The 15,313-nt window shown below is 42.0% G+C and overlaps 1 protein-coding gene across 1 annotated transcript in view; it reads right to left on the reverse strand.

Annotated features, from left to right (window-relative positions):
- LOC311238890 (uncharacterized protein) overlaps window positions 1–13,475 on the reverse strand; it is a gene marked incomplete at its 3' end in the record, with an annotated part of 23,625 nt that extends 10,150 nt beyond the window's left edge. Inside the window, 6 exon segments of the mRNA XM_084327089.1 lie at window positions 56–245; window positions 1,986–2,066; window positions 2,728–2,896; window positions 12,494–12,857; window positions 12,932–13,113; window positions 13,116–13,475. Of these exon segments, the coding sequence (XP_084183215.1) occupies window positions 56–245; window positions 1,986–2,066; window positions 2,728–2,896; window positions 12,494–12,857; window positions 12,932–13,113; window positions 13,116–13,463 (1,334 nt within the window). The 5' untranslated portion in view covers window positions 13,464–13,475.
- Window positions 13,476–15,313: the final 1,838 nt, after the last annotated feature.

Genomic DNA, 15,313 nt, shown 5'->3' on the forward strand with positions numbered 1-15,313 from the left:
TTGTGTTCCCAGCAGAGACCTACCATGTGAATGACTTGTGTTCCCAGAGACCTACCAGGTGAATGACTTGTGTTCCCCGCAGAGACCTACCATGTGAATGACTTGTGTTCCCAGCAGACACCTACCATGTGAATGTGAATGGCCTCCTCCCTTCAACAGGCGCACAAACTTCTCCACGACCAGGAAGGCCACGATCCCGGCCAGAACCCACAGGCCGACGGACATCATGTGGTCGTGAGCGGCGCCTGTGGAGAAGCAGGAGAGACGTTCTGTATGAATAACATCTCAGCCACAGACTCATACCCCCCCGACACTCAACTAACCGCCTCGGACAGTCCTTCATACCAGCGGCCATCAGGCTCCACAACAGTGGGCAGGGACTGCTGCCAGACATCCAACTAGAACTAATAGGAACCCAAGGAGGACAATAACACTACCTTATGCATACTGCACCTTATGTGGATACTGTGATACTGTGAATACTGTATATTTCAGTTAGTTAGATAGTAAATTATAACACTACCTTATGCATACTGTACCTTATGTGAATACTGTATTTTTTCAGTTACCGGTAGTTAGATAGTAAATTATATTGACTTATTTGTTTACACTGCTTGTGTTGTTTTTACAACCTCAGTGTTTCCCCTACCATTGCCCCGCCAACCGGACGCCCCGCCCCTCCAGAACAAATATATTTAAAAAAATATATATATATATATAATTTTTTTTTATTAAAGTTTGCTTTAATCAGCTAAATTATAGCTAAATTATACATAAATCGGTTTTCATATAAATCAATCTTCACTAAGACATTAAACCGGTGGTGCAGCGCGGTCTACGGAGACCAAATCCATTCCGAGACAACTCCGAGACTGACTAGCATCGCGCGTAACAAGTCTCAGGGCTAGATCCACAAAGAATGGATTGCACGGTGCTAATTGCACCCTTACTTACAATTCACTATGAATTGAAAAGGGGGGACCCTGGTGTAAACAAGACGAAAGTCTTTCTCTGGTCTGCATCCCCTTAACAATTGTGTGTATTGAGCCGTACTGTATTGTACCCATTCTGCAATCTGTTAATAAAGTTTTCATTCAATCAATCACCTTGTTAATATTTATTTACCTAATTTATGTGCAATCGTTTCATTTCAGCTCCGTGTAGAGAAATGCACCGATACTAACAACCGCCTTACTAGTAGTTTTGGGGGCCTACCACCCCCCCTGAAAAAAATCCTAGGGGAAACACTGTACCTGTACCCCCCCTCCCCATGCTGCTATGATGCCTGAATTTCCCCAAGGGGATCAATAAAGGAATAACTTATCTTCTCTATGTTCTGGATCTACTGGGTTTGGACAGGCAGCAAGATCAGCAAAGCATGACATATGAAGATGTAGTTGTTTGTAGTTTAAATGTCAATAAGTCGGCTATCAAGTAGAGCGTTTCATCATCACAATTTCAATGTATCTTTGAAATTAGATTTATTTTTTATTTAAAAAGCATTACTGTATATTTTATTGCATTTTTATTCTATTTTATTCTACTCTTATCTTAGGCAATTTGATTTGTTTTGTTATTCTTATTCGTGACCTGTTCCGTCTAAATGTTTAATGTTGAGCGATTTGCCAAATTTCCCTCGGGATAATAAAAGTATTTCTATTCTATTCTACAGGAGATCCAGGGTTTAAAACATGCAGAACAAGGAATTACGACCCTTCCCACGTTTCAGTGTTGCAACCTTCATTAGATAATTAAGCAATATTTCTCAACAGGGAGGACTATACCGTGAGACTTGGTAGTAACCAGGTTAGTACTATTTTTACTATTATTAGTGAAGAGTTTTATTTATCAATTTGTGTTTTTTTAAATGGGAGTGTGTTCCGACGGTGATGCTCCATCATTAGCATCATTAGCTCTGCGGATGCTAAAGGGTTAAATGAGAGAGTGTTCCACCTCTACCACTCGATCCAATAACAGTTCCATACCGTGGGCGTGGCCGTGGTCATGTGACTCTTCACTGGCGTGTGAGTGGCCAGGTCCTTCATCTCCTGTGTGAGAATGGGGTGCTGCAAGAACAAACGAGAGGAAAAGGTCAAACAGATATATAATAATAAACTTTATTTGTGTTTACGGCTTGATGCACTACAGGGCCAGGCTGCGTGAATCCTTTCCGCAACGGAATTCGGTTTCCGGGTTCCTCTGATTGGCCGCGACCCCCACGTGACCCGCCCCCCTATCCACCGCGGACTCGCTCGCTTCCTCAATTTATACGCATGGAAGTATTGACTGAATGAATGAATGAATGAATGAAAACTTTATTTAACAGATTGCAGAATGGGTACAATACAGTACGGCTCAATACACACAATTGTTAAGGGGATGCAGACCTGAGAAAGACGTTTGTCTTGTTTACATCAGGGTCCCCCATTTTCAATTCATATAGAACGACTACGCCGTAACAAATCATTAAAAAAATATACTGTTAACTGGAATATGTTGTGCCTTTACACATATGTTGGATTATGTAATTGGTTTGTCATGACAAAACAAATAAAAAAAATCGCGATTTACCCGCTGGCTAGAACAACACTCAGTTATCGCGATATGATTTTTTGCCATATCGCCCAGCCATAATGAAAAGCGCTATACAAATAAAGTTATTATTATTATTATTATTATTATTATTATTATTATTATTATTATTATTATTATTATTATTATTACTACCCAGAGCGTGGGGGATGAGGTGGAGGAAGGCGTCTCCCAGAAGTCCTCCGGAGGCGAAGCTGAGCAGCACCTTCAGCAGGTTCTGGTGTTTGTCCGTGTTGGACTGGACCGGGATGAGGAAGAGGATGAGGAAGGGCGCGGCGCTGATCAGCAGAGTGGCTCCAATGGCCTAGAGAGGTAAACAAAGAGACCAGGGTTTATGTTTATGTTTATTAGGATCCCCATTAGTCATCATCAACGTGTTGACTATTCCTCCTGGGGTCCTCACAGATAAACACATACAAATATGAAACATTCAGTGTAACTCAGTCATATATCACACCCATAATCAATAGAAAATAAAACAAAAGGTCATAGGTGAATCCATTTCACCATACATTTAAAAAAAAACACAAAGTAAACAGAAGGAGTTTGGATAACATGGCTGCAGCTACACTCATGCATGATGACATGTATTGATTTCCTTCCGGATTATGGCTCCTTTAAGTTTATTTTTGAAACTGTCCTTGTTTTCCGTCCGTATGATATGTAATGGGATCCTATTCCAGTATGTTATGGCTCTATACTATACATTGCAGTTTTCTTTAGAGCGTTGGTTCTAGGCAGAGGTAGGGTGAAGCGACTACTTGAAGCATGTATTATGGTCATGTCTATCATTGGTGGATAAAAGCATAGAATACAATTGAGTGTGTTTACCTAAGGTACAAATGTTCTTTAAAAACCTAATCAAACTGCATGCTAGTCTCTCCTCCACCCTCATCCACACAGGGATTCAGAGAGGTGAGCTTGAACACATCAAACCCGTGTTTCCACTGCCGATACCGGAGTCATAACCTTTGATTGTAGTCCGATACGGAGTACTTTACTCAGCGGTGTAGCCTTAGAGACCACTGGTTTGGGGTCACTAGGCAGACATGTATATACTGTACCTGTAGGGTTATATTCAAAGGTTGAAACTTTCCATGGGAATATATGAGAATTAATGGGAATGAACCAGAAAAGAAAAAGGAAATATAGGGGTTATTTGCACAGGCTGTATTTACCATGTCATATGAAGGGTATCTGCAAGTTCAATTTAAGACTTTTTAAGACCTTTTTAACTCTTTCAGTGCCACTCACGAGATTTCTCTGTTTTTTTTATAGGTGGTTGCGTGCCACTCACGAGATTTCTTGGAATTATTATAATTTTTTTTTTTTTGCGATCTGAAAAATTATTGCATCACCCGAGCCTACCCGAGTATAGCCGAGCTGCGCCGGTGATCACTGTGGAAAAAAGCGCCCCCTGTCGTCTCCCAGATGACATAAGTGATTTTGGAATGGACTCAATGAAAATGAATGGGGAAAAAAATCCGGTACTCCACATTTTCCAGTTCACTGATCCAGCCGGGGTTACCAGAGTTCATTCTGGAGCCTCAGATCCCCGCGGATCATGGGGATCTACTGTGTCGCGTTGGATCCATACACGTATCGATTTTTTCGAATGGTGATCAGGAATTGGAATATACCAGTTGGATACCATCTGATGTCAGGTAAGGACTCTATGTTATCAGTGGTAGGATAATCGGAGTAAGTTTGATGAAGTTATAAGCTGTTTTGTGAAATGTCTTCTTTCGGTTTCACTGTAAAACTCCGTGAGGAAATCAACGGAGCGATTATCCGTGCGCGGCCGTAATGTGCTTGCGTGCACGTATAATATTGATCATCTAGCGTTTATTTGAAAACGATTCATAAAAAGGCCGACGAATATCAACGTTGTGGAATATTCCACTAAAAGACGATTTTCATAGAATGCTCCAGAATGAGCTGTTTTTTATATCAAAACGGGGGCTTTTCTAACTGCTCTGAAACGGAAACGACGCGTTAAAAAAACAATCTGTCTTCACAGCACTGACTGGAAAATAGTCTTTGATAATGCGATGGGCAGATTAGACACATAGCCATAATTTAAAACATAGATTAGGCGATATTAACGTTAATACCACTCAGAGCGAACCACGACAATGCTAGCTAAGCAACAACAACACATAGCGACACTGAACTGGGAGCTGCACCAATTTAAATTCTTGCATGTTCCATATAAGCCGTCACCAGACAAGCTCCTGGTAGCCCCGCAATAAACAACATTTCATACATTTTAGATTATTTCATCTCCCGACAGCCCAACCAAAATGTAATACCTGTGCAAATGTGACGTTCACACCTGCCTTTTCAGCACCCTGGGCTTGCTCCTCAGAAGGCGGTGCTTCTGTAGGTTCACCAGGAGGACTTGCATGTTCATCAGAGACCGCAGGTAAAACAAGCGTCCCCTGCTCCAACAGCTTATCTACCACAAGACACCTGATATCCTGCTTAAGATGCTTTTGTTGAACCGAGAGTTGAAAATGTGTGGCAATCTCCACTAAGTCTGCCTTGCGGCAGCTATCTAGCGCTTCCCAAGTAGGATTGCTCAAGAATTTCCCCAGATCAAAAGTACTAACTGCCATTATTTTTTTCTTACACAAATGCCATTTTTACACAAAGTAATTAATAACTATACAAGTGTAAACAAACACAGTTCACCAAATCCATCAACCAACAATTGAACACGGGTTATAAAATCCCGGATGAGCCCCCATTTATGTTACGACCCCTGTGTGTCTAAGGGTAAAGGGCTGTAACATAACAGTTGGTTGACAGAAAAGATGGACCACGTTTGTAAACAACAATGATATTTATTGGTAAATGCAAAGGAAGCACATGTAGCTCAGGGGTGAGCCCAGGCCAAAACAACAAACAAACACCACTATACTCCAAATAAACCCAATCTAATCTATGGTAAAAGAAATTACATTACCTAAACTACTCTTACCTAACCAAAACAGGAGAAAACAATATCCAAAGGAAATGGCAGCTCACCCCATCTGTGCTTCCTGAGAAAGGAGGAGAAAAAACACATTAATGATACATACAACAAAATGGAAACATAACAAAACAATCTATAGGTAACAATGCTCTCTCTGCGGCCATACAATCACAAAGGCACTTTCACTATTACAAAGGCCTATAAACAAAAAGGGATATTATCAAAGTACAATGCCACAAAATAACACTAGGCCTAGCCTCATGCCAGAGAGAGAGAAAGACTGAAGGGAGAAAGCCATGTTTTAACAGGTGTGGGGTGATCCATGATTGGGGGGTGTGGATTGAGTGTTAGAGCCTGGAAAGCCAACCACCAATCACTGCTGTGTTGCAATAATGGAAGGATTGGCCTGGCAGGGACCAATGGGGACGGGAACAATGGCTGGAGGGAGGAAACAAAATGGAGAACACACACACATGGAGACACACACTGGGCAATATATACATTGGGATGTAACAGAAATGTAAGACTTTTTAACTGAACTGACCTGGGACACCTTTCCCAGAGTCTTAAACTTGGCTAGATGATCCATAATCCACTTCCATTAATTTGTGCTAAACTAGGCTAGCTTGCAGCCAGATAGCTTTCTACTGAACGCACAGAGAGGAAACTGGTATCTATCTTCTTGTCTGACTCTGGAGAAGACGGTGAGCACATAATCCCATAGTTTCCCATAATGTTGGCGTGTTTCTTTAACATCAACATACTGTATGCAACATGGTGTTACGCTGCATGGTGTTGCTGTGGTTTGGGTTGTCTGCTTATTATGGGAACTGTGTCACACAGGGTTGCACTCTGTCACCTCACTGCAACGTTACAGCTTCCTGTTCACATACTTGCTGTATATCTGTATATCTGAGAGTCTATATTCAGGGTTGATTGTTTCTAATCTACATATAGATGGGCTCAGTGGCAGTGCGTTGCTAGGCAACAGATTGGACCCAGGTGTATTTCCTGTTGCAGTGTTTACTAATATCAAATATAGGCGTGTTGTCCATTTAGAATGTTTATGGTGCAGTGTTTACTAATATCAAATATAGGCGTGTTGTCCATTTAGAATGTTTATGTTGCAGTGTTTACTAATATCAAATATAGGCGTGTTGTCCATTTAGAATGTTTATGTTGCAGTGTTTACTAATATCAAATATAGGCGTGTTGTCCATTTAGAATGTTTATGGTGCAGTGTTTACTAATATCAAATATAGGCGTGTTGTCCATTTAGAATGTTTATGTTGCAGTGTTTACTAATATCAAATATAGGCGTGTTGTCCATTTAGAATGTTTATGTTGCAGTGTTTACTAATATCAAATATAGGCGTGTTGTCCATTTAGAATGTTTATGTTGCAGTGTTTACTAATACCAAATATAGGCGTGTTGTCCATTTAGAAATCATAAATATAGATGCTTTGATTGATTGATTGAAAACTTTATTAACAGATTGCAGAATAGGTACAATACAGCACAGCTCAACACACAATTGTTAAGGGGATGCAGACCAGAGAGAGACTTTAGTCTTGTTTACATCAGGGTCCCCCATTTTCAATACCAGATTTGTTTACATCAGGGTCCCCCATTTTCAATTTATCAGGACATATTATGACATACATGACATACAGATAGTCAGTACTGCTACATCTGTACATTTATGACATACCAGATTTGAAAATTCAGTACTGGTTGTGATAAAAAAAGGAGTCAAGAAAAGGGAGTCATTTGACGTAGAAACTGTACATACACAACTATCATCTCAGTTACAGTAAATTACAACTATCTCAGATCACTTGAGTGTTTATGTGCTTTAATTTACACATTATAAGTCACATAAAGCTAATTACAATGTCTGTTTCAGAATTATAATACATCTGTGGGCGTACCGGTCATACTGACCATGGGAGCTAAACAAACACTTCCGGTTCCCAGTATATGGCAGTACAGGAATTGTCCACATAAACAGCGTTAGATTAGACTTTATAAGCTTTCAATGTTGAAAAACTTGGGCACAAACAACATAGATCATGTTTAAAAGTAAGATGTTTAGGTTATATTCACTTGAGTTAATGTGTTTATCTAAAGAACCAATGAAAGATAACTAGCCCTTTCCATTGTAAGACATTTTAAACATGATTCAAAATGTGTGGGTCCACATTCATATGATGCTTGTGTACATATGCGATATGATTGATAAATGATAACACTATCATTACATCCTAGGACGGGATGGATGAGAAATAGCTGATGTTTTGTTAAGCTCACAGACAATCAAGGAGAACCCACTCAGATGGTCTTAGAAAAGAGTGGAAAATTAACATGTGTTTGTATTTACAGATCTGGCTCTGAGGCGAGATGCAAAACAATGAATGACTACACCCAAATTGTTGAGCACACAGACAGTCAAAGAGGATTCACCCAGAATAAAAGAAAAGAGTGGGAAATTAACATGTGTTTGTATTTACAGACAACCAAGAGATCTGGCTCTGGGTCAAGATGCAGAATGGGTGTAAACACATTGTATCACAAAAGTTGAAACTCCAGTGATTTGCATCTGAACACAGACAAGACACAAAGTGAGACCAGCTACAATCATTTAAATTGAGACCCCAAAGTAATCTACATTTGAACACTCAAACCAGCTGAGGACGATGTGGAGTGAAAGACAATGCAAATAGCCAGTCTGACCACATCTATAGAGACTCAACTTAGTATCTCCACTTAGTATAGTAGGAAGTATCGCTTTAGATGCAGATTTACACTTGGGAGACAAAGCAATGCAAATGCCTACACTCGTGACCACAGACTTGATGAACTCACCTGGCGGTGGATGGCAACAGAGAACCACTTAATTAACATGAATTAGACACAGGTGATGAATTTGCAGTTATGAAAATCTACCTAACTCCCATACTAACAATAACTAACCAGTCGTTTTCATCATCTCTTTTCAAGAGGCACATGAATTAGAGAAGTGCCCGAGATGAAAGATTAATGATGAAAACAACTTTACTTACAATCCCCTCCTATTCTCTGTTTATAACCAATAACATGCATGACTATTCCTTAGACTATTCTTTTAACAACTAATACTTTCCATAACTGCAAAATTATCAACCACCAAAATTGCAGCACAATTATCTAAATGTACAAGATATCAACAACATTGATCATTTAGCTGACACTTTTATCCAAAGCGACTCACAGGTTCTGTACGACAGGACATCAGGCAAGGCACACCTCTATCAGCTGAGTAACAATGGTCATCAAAGTGTTGAGTGCTACAGTGTAGGTTAGTTTATTAGGACAAATGCATGACAGTAAGGTTAGTTAGGGTTAGATGACAGAACGAATGATTGTTTTTCATGCAAAATTAACTGGCTACCTAGATTTTATGTTTTTTCCCCATGCTATGCTATGATGAGCCACACTGAGATGTGAAGAACAACCGAGAAGTCATGGCGAGGTAAGTATCTTGAAGAAGCACACCATCGTACGCGGCCTGAGGTAAGATCAACTTCAATTTAAGACCATCAGAATATGAAGACAAGGAGCTATTTTATCTGATTCAAGACTTTGGCCATTCATTTACAAATTTTATTTAAAGCCTAATGCTGTAAGATCTAGTTAGATACAAGACCTGATAAATTGTAGTGAATGTGACCTTCTTGACGTAAGGAATCACTGCTAATGCAATTGGCTTGCATTTCCTATTGTCAATTAAGTGATTTTATCACTGCTAATGCAATTGGTTTGCATTTCCTATTGTCAATTAAGTGATTTTATTTACAATTAATTGAATTAATCCCAAAATGATTTTCCACTTTAGCAGAAAGGCGTTGAATCATTTATGTGAGGAGTTTTCTAAGGCAGTGTTTATCACCCTCAGATCACGAATTGGTGAGAGGACAGGACGAGTGAGACGACGCGTGACCTGAACCACGAACGACAGCAGGACCAGACAGAGAGGAACACAACCCAGTGACCTGAGCGACCCACGACAGCATAGAACCACCAGGGACGCCGCCATGGAGCTGCGGACACAACCAGAGGCGACGACAACAACCGTGGGAGAACCATCCAACCCAGCCCACAGACATCCCCAAGAAAGTGGAGCAGGGGACCACGAAGGAGACTGACCAAGGAGACACTGACGAAGAGGAGATCAACCTTTTGATGGCCCCCACCCCGGCACTGCAGACCACGACAGACCAAACCCATCACCTACAGATGGGAACCAAAGCCCCGACCATCAAGGTGGATTCCCATGACAAGATTGTCATCCGTTTGAGAGAGAGCGTCCTACTGACTAGCCACTACACCGGCGGGCCCTCGCCCTCCATCAAGTGGTACCGCAATGACGAGGAGAGGACAGCGAAACCAGCACAACACATTCAAAAACGCCCGCCCCCTCGCCCCTCTAGTACCGTGATGACGAGGAACGGGGGGGACCAACCACCACACAGCACGTTCAAGAACGCCCTGACCACCATGTCTCTAGGCCTGATAGGGGCCAAGCGTGAGCACAGTGGCAGACATGTGATGGTGGTGGAGAACAACATAGGCTGCAGGAAAAGACCACTATAGTTGACTGCTACCGGTGACCCTTGACAAGGTACACAGGGAGCGGACGGCGACCCCCTGTAGGCCCCCTCTGAATGAACGACGACCAGTGAATGTTCCCGACTGCATCGTCAAGAAGAGACATCATCAGAGACCTGTGGAACAAGATACTTCTGAACACACATTGTCCACATTGTTATGTATGTATTGGCCCTGCCACACGACAGACCGAGAACAGATGATCAACACTTCACAGCAACTGTCAGATTCACAAACAAGAACTGTTTCACAGAGTTCATATGTATCTGGAAAATTATTGACTAGGAATATGATGAAATACAATCAGTAAGATTGCATTAACCAATTTTATAATGACAATGAGAAATGATCACAGAGTCACATTGCAAAATGGTATTGTTAAACAGGGCAGAACCAGTTGGATTGTTCCAAGACACCAAGTTTGTTTTGACCATTGATAGTATGCACCACAGAACAATGCATAACGATTATCATAATCACCTTTTGATATTAACCACTAGGGTAACGGTTTTCAATTTTATTTTGACACATTAGCCACTAAGGTAATGTCTATTGTATGTATTTATTAAATTTTTATGTGTTACTGTTTGGCCCTGCCACACGACCGACAGAGAACACCTTGTCAACAACGACGCAACATCATTCAGATTAATACCTTCACAAGCAGGAAACTTTTCACACAATTGTATGTATCTGCAAAACGATGAACTAGGGATGTGATGAAAAGAAATCAATGAGAAAGCATTAACAATGGTTAGTAATAATGAGCTAAAATGTATTGCTGAAGGAAGAAGTGACCACATGATCACATTACATCACATTTGAATTACTTAGGTTACAAAATTGTATTGTCAGACAAGAAAGAATCAGTTGTTTTATTCTCTCATAGAAGAGGACATGTAACGTTGTTTTGCACCTGTATGGTGAACCATTGATAGTATATGCACTAGAATTACATACAGAAGCGATGCATAAGACGTTTTATCTCCTCATTTATAGAGAAGAAATGGAGAAAATTGCCTGATTCTAAGTAAAGACCAACAAAACTGAGGCAATCACAGATGAAAGTGACACTCAAACTCAGGGTAAATACAACTGGATCCTAAGTAATTTCATCAAGAATCATCATAAAACGTGCAAAAATATATATATATATTTTTGAACAGTTTCCCATAATCAATCATGTTAGTTTTATTAACCACCAGGTTAACGGTTGTTAAAATGTTTTTGTACACATTAGCCTTATGTGTAAATCCTATTCCTAATAATTATGCACACAATTTAGTTTTTTCACCCTGTGCACTCTGACCACACAGACAGTGCATGTATTTAATTGGTTTATTACGATGCCTGTATGCACAACGATCACATTAGCTCCCCAGAGTCACGACATGAACGACTGAAGGTATGCCAAGATATTTGCACAGCGATAGCTTCAAATGATTATGTTAATTGTTGTTTGATATCAGAGATGAGGACCACTCATTGATATAGGTATTTTGAGCGATTAATAAAAGAAAAGGGTGACATCTATTCCCACATCTCTGATATCAAAATAACACAGACCGCAGTCCAGTCGATCATGTCATGAATCATGTATATAAATAATACTAGTTTAAATTATTAGGCCAACCAACAGAACACATTGGCCAACATTTTCATTATTTTAATTATTTTCTATTTTTTTCATTATCTGATAACCGATGGATTACATCGGTCCCCACTTTTACCTGTTCCAAACAATCCTGGTATATTATACATTAATCTCACCCACATTATAAGAAAGAAAAGTGAGTATTGTGGTATAATATGTCCTCATGTAAATATGTTCCCCTTACCTGTGCCCCCCCCCCCTCTCTGTGGAATCACCCCCCTCCCCTGTGTCCCCAAACCTGTACCCCCTCCCCCCCATCTGACCTATCAAATGGGACCACACACCCCCTTTGTTGAACTATAAAGGGCTCCTCCCGACCACAATCAAGGCTTCTTACCTGGGTAATTTCAGCTGATCACCTGGGGCGAGAGCCTCAGCCATTCTCTCTATGTATTCTATCTGTTTGGTTAATAAACCTTTGTTATTATCCAAGCCTCGGTTGACTGAGCACATTCTTCATCAGGATATCTACAAATATCCCACAATTATCTGCCTTAGAAAGGTCCAGAACATTTTCTATTTAGTAGAAAGAATGACAGCAATGGTTCAGGACAACTGGTCAGGTGACCCATAGAAACGTCACTATGAATTAGAAGTACGATGGTGTCAGACAGCAGCACGCCTGTTCTAGGAGAGTGATGAAGCCTGTTCTAGGAGGGTTGATGAAGCCTGTTCTAGGAGGGTTGATGAAGCCTGTTCTAGGAGGGTTGATGAAGCCTGTTCTAGGAGGGTCGATGAAGCCTGTTCTAGGAGGGTTGATGAAGCCTGTTCTAGGAGGGTTGATGAAGCCTGTTCTAGGAGGGTTGATGAAGCCTGTTCTAGGAGGGTCGATGAAGCCTGTTCTAGGAGGGTCGATGAAGCCTGTTCTAGGAGGGTCGATGAAGCCTGTTCTAGGAGGGTTGATGAAGCCTGTTCTAGGAGGGTTGATGAAGCCTGTTCTAGGAGGGTCGATGAAGCCTGTTCTAGGAGGGTTGATGAAGCCTGTTCTAGGAGGGTTGATGAATGAAAAACCCAACACTAAACCAAATAGCACCACATCAAGGTTTGGTGTGTGTTGCACAGGGGCTTATGGAGGTGATGGGATCCGTGGGCGTGTCCGTGGTGTTCCTCATCATGGGCGTGTCCGTGGTGTTCCTCATCATGGGCGTGTCCGTGGGCGTGTCCGTGGGCGTGGTGTTCCTCATCATGGGCGTGTCCGTGGTGTTCCTCATCATGGGCGTGTCCGTGGTGTTCCTCATCATGGGGGCGTGTCTGCGGTGTTCCTCACAGTGGGCGTGTCCGTGGGCGTGTCCGTGGTGTTCCTCATCGTGGGCGTGTCCGTGGGCGTGTCCGTGGGCGTGTCCGTGGTGTCCCTCATCGTGGGCGTGTCCGTGGGCGTGTCCGTGGTGTCCCTCATCAGGCAGGTTGGCCTCCGCGCTCCACTTACTTGCTCCGTGGTGCATTTTTACCTGAGGACCGTGGCCGTGGCAACCGCCTTCGCCATGGGAGTGGGCGTGGCCGTGATGATGGTGGCCGTGGTCGCCATGGGAATGGCTGTGAGCGACAGCAAGCAGCAACACTGCAGACGTGAGCAGCAGACGTACATGGGTCATCTCGGCCCCTGTGAGGGAGAGGGAGAGGGAGAGACTGTTGAGGAATAAAGAAACACAAACATTGTATGGTTGGTGGGTTAACAACCTCTTGAGCCCGGAGCACTATTTTCTGAAAATCCGCCTAAAAATACATACCTAAGTAAATGGAAGATTGCTCCACTTGGGTTAGGGTTGATTGTTTCAAATCTACATCAAATGAGCAAGAAAGACTGTAGGTAATGATATAACAGTACTGCCTCGTTAGACTGTAATGATATAACAGTACTGCCTCGTTAGACTGTAGGTAATGATATAACAGTGCTGCCTCGTTAGACTGTAGGTAATGATATAACAGTACTGCCTCGTTAGACTGTAGGTAATGATATAACAGTACTGCCTCGTTAGACTGTAGGTAATGATATAACAGTACTGCCTCGTTAGACTGTAGGTAATGATATAACAGTACTGCCTCGTTAGACTGTAGGTAATGATATAATAACAGTACTGCCTCGTTAGACTGTAGGTAATGATATAACAGTACTGCCTCGTTAGACTGTAGGTAATGATATAACAGTACTGCCTCGTTAGACTGTAGGTAATGATATAACAGTACTGCCTCGTTAGACTGTAGGTAATGATATAACAGTACTGCCTCATTAGACTGTAGGTAATGATATAACAGTACTGCCTCGTTAGACTGTAGGTAATGATATAACAGTACTGCCTCGTTAGACTGTAGGTAATGATATAACAGTACTGACATAATACATTATTTTGAATGTAATGTATCTATGTACGCAATGAATGGGCCAGGTGATTATACCAAGTGATTGATTGATTGAAAACTTTATTAACAGATTGCAGAATGGGTACAATACAGTATGGCTCAATACATACAATTGTTAAGGGGATGCAGACCAGAGAAAGACTTTCGTCTTGTTTACATCAGGGTCCCCCATTTTCAATTCATCAGGACATATATGACATACATGACATACAGATAGTCAGTACTGCTACATCTATACATTTATGACATACCAGATTTGCAAATACAGTGACAATGGTCCACAATATGACTGTGGGGAGTTCAGAGACTTTGCAAAGCAGTATGGGTTTAAACACATTACCTCTAGCCCCTTGTATCCACAGGCTAATGGACAGGCTGAAAAGGGGGTCCAGATTGTTTAAGATGCTGTTTAAAAAGGCAAGAGACAGTAACACTGACCCATGCCTGGCTTTGCTAAGCTACAGAGCAACACCTCTGGAGTGTGGAGCGCCCCCTGCTGAGCTCCTCATGCAGTGCAAGCTGCGCACCACGCTTCCACACATTCCAGATGAAAAGGACATGGGCAGGGACACCAAAGAACTGTCCCACAAGAGGATGAGACTCAAGCACAGACAGAAACTGAACTATGACAAAACAACAAGGGGACTGGAGCCCCTGCAGAAAAACGATGTTGTGAGGATCGAGGGTCCTGATTTCTGGACCAGGAAAGCAACAGTCCTCAGGGAAGTAGGTCCCAGGTCATTCACCGTAGATACTGAGAATGGACAAGTGTTTAGGAGAAATAGGAGGAGTCTGTTGAAGACTCAGGAGGACACAGAGAAACCAAGCGAGGACACGGAATCTGAACAATCACAACACGGTGGTGATGCAGCAGACGTGCAACACACTGAGCCTCCTTCACCAGCAGACGTGCAACACACTGAGCCTCCTTCACCAGCAGACGTGCAACACACTGAGCCTCCTTCACCAGCAGACGTGCAACACACTGAGCCTCCTTCACCAGCAGACATGCAACACACTGAGCCTCCTTCACCAGCAGACATGCAACACACTGAGCCTCCTTCACCAGCAGACATGCAACACA

The sequence above is a fragment of the Notolepis coatsorum genome (assembly GCF_963971535.1).
Source record: "Notolepis coatsorum genome assembly, chromosome: 13".
In the NCBI taxonomy this organism is placed as follows: domain Eukaryota; kingdom Metazoa; phylum Chordata; class Actinopteri; order Aulopiformes; family Paralepididae; genus Notolepis; species Notolepis coatsorum.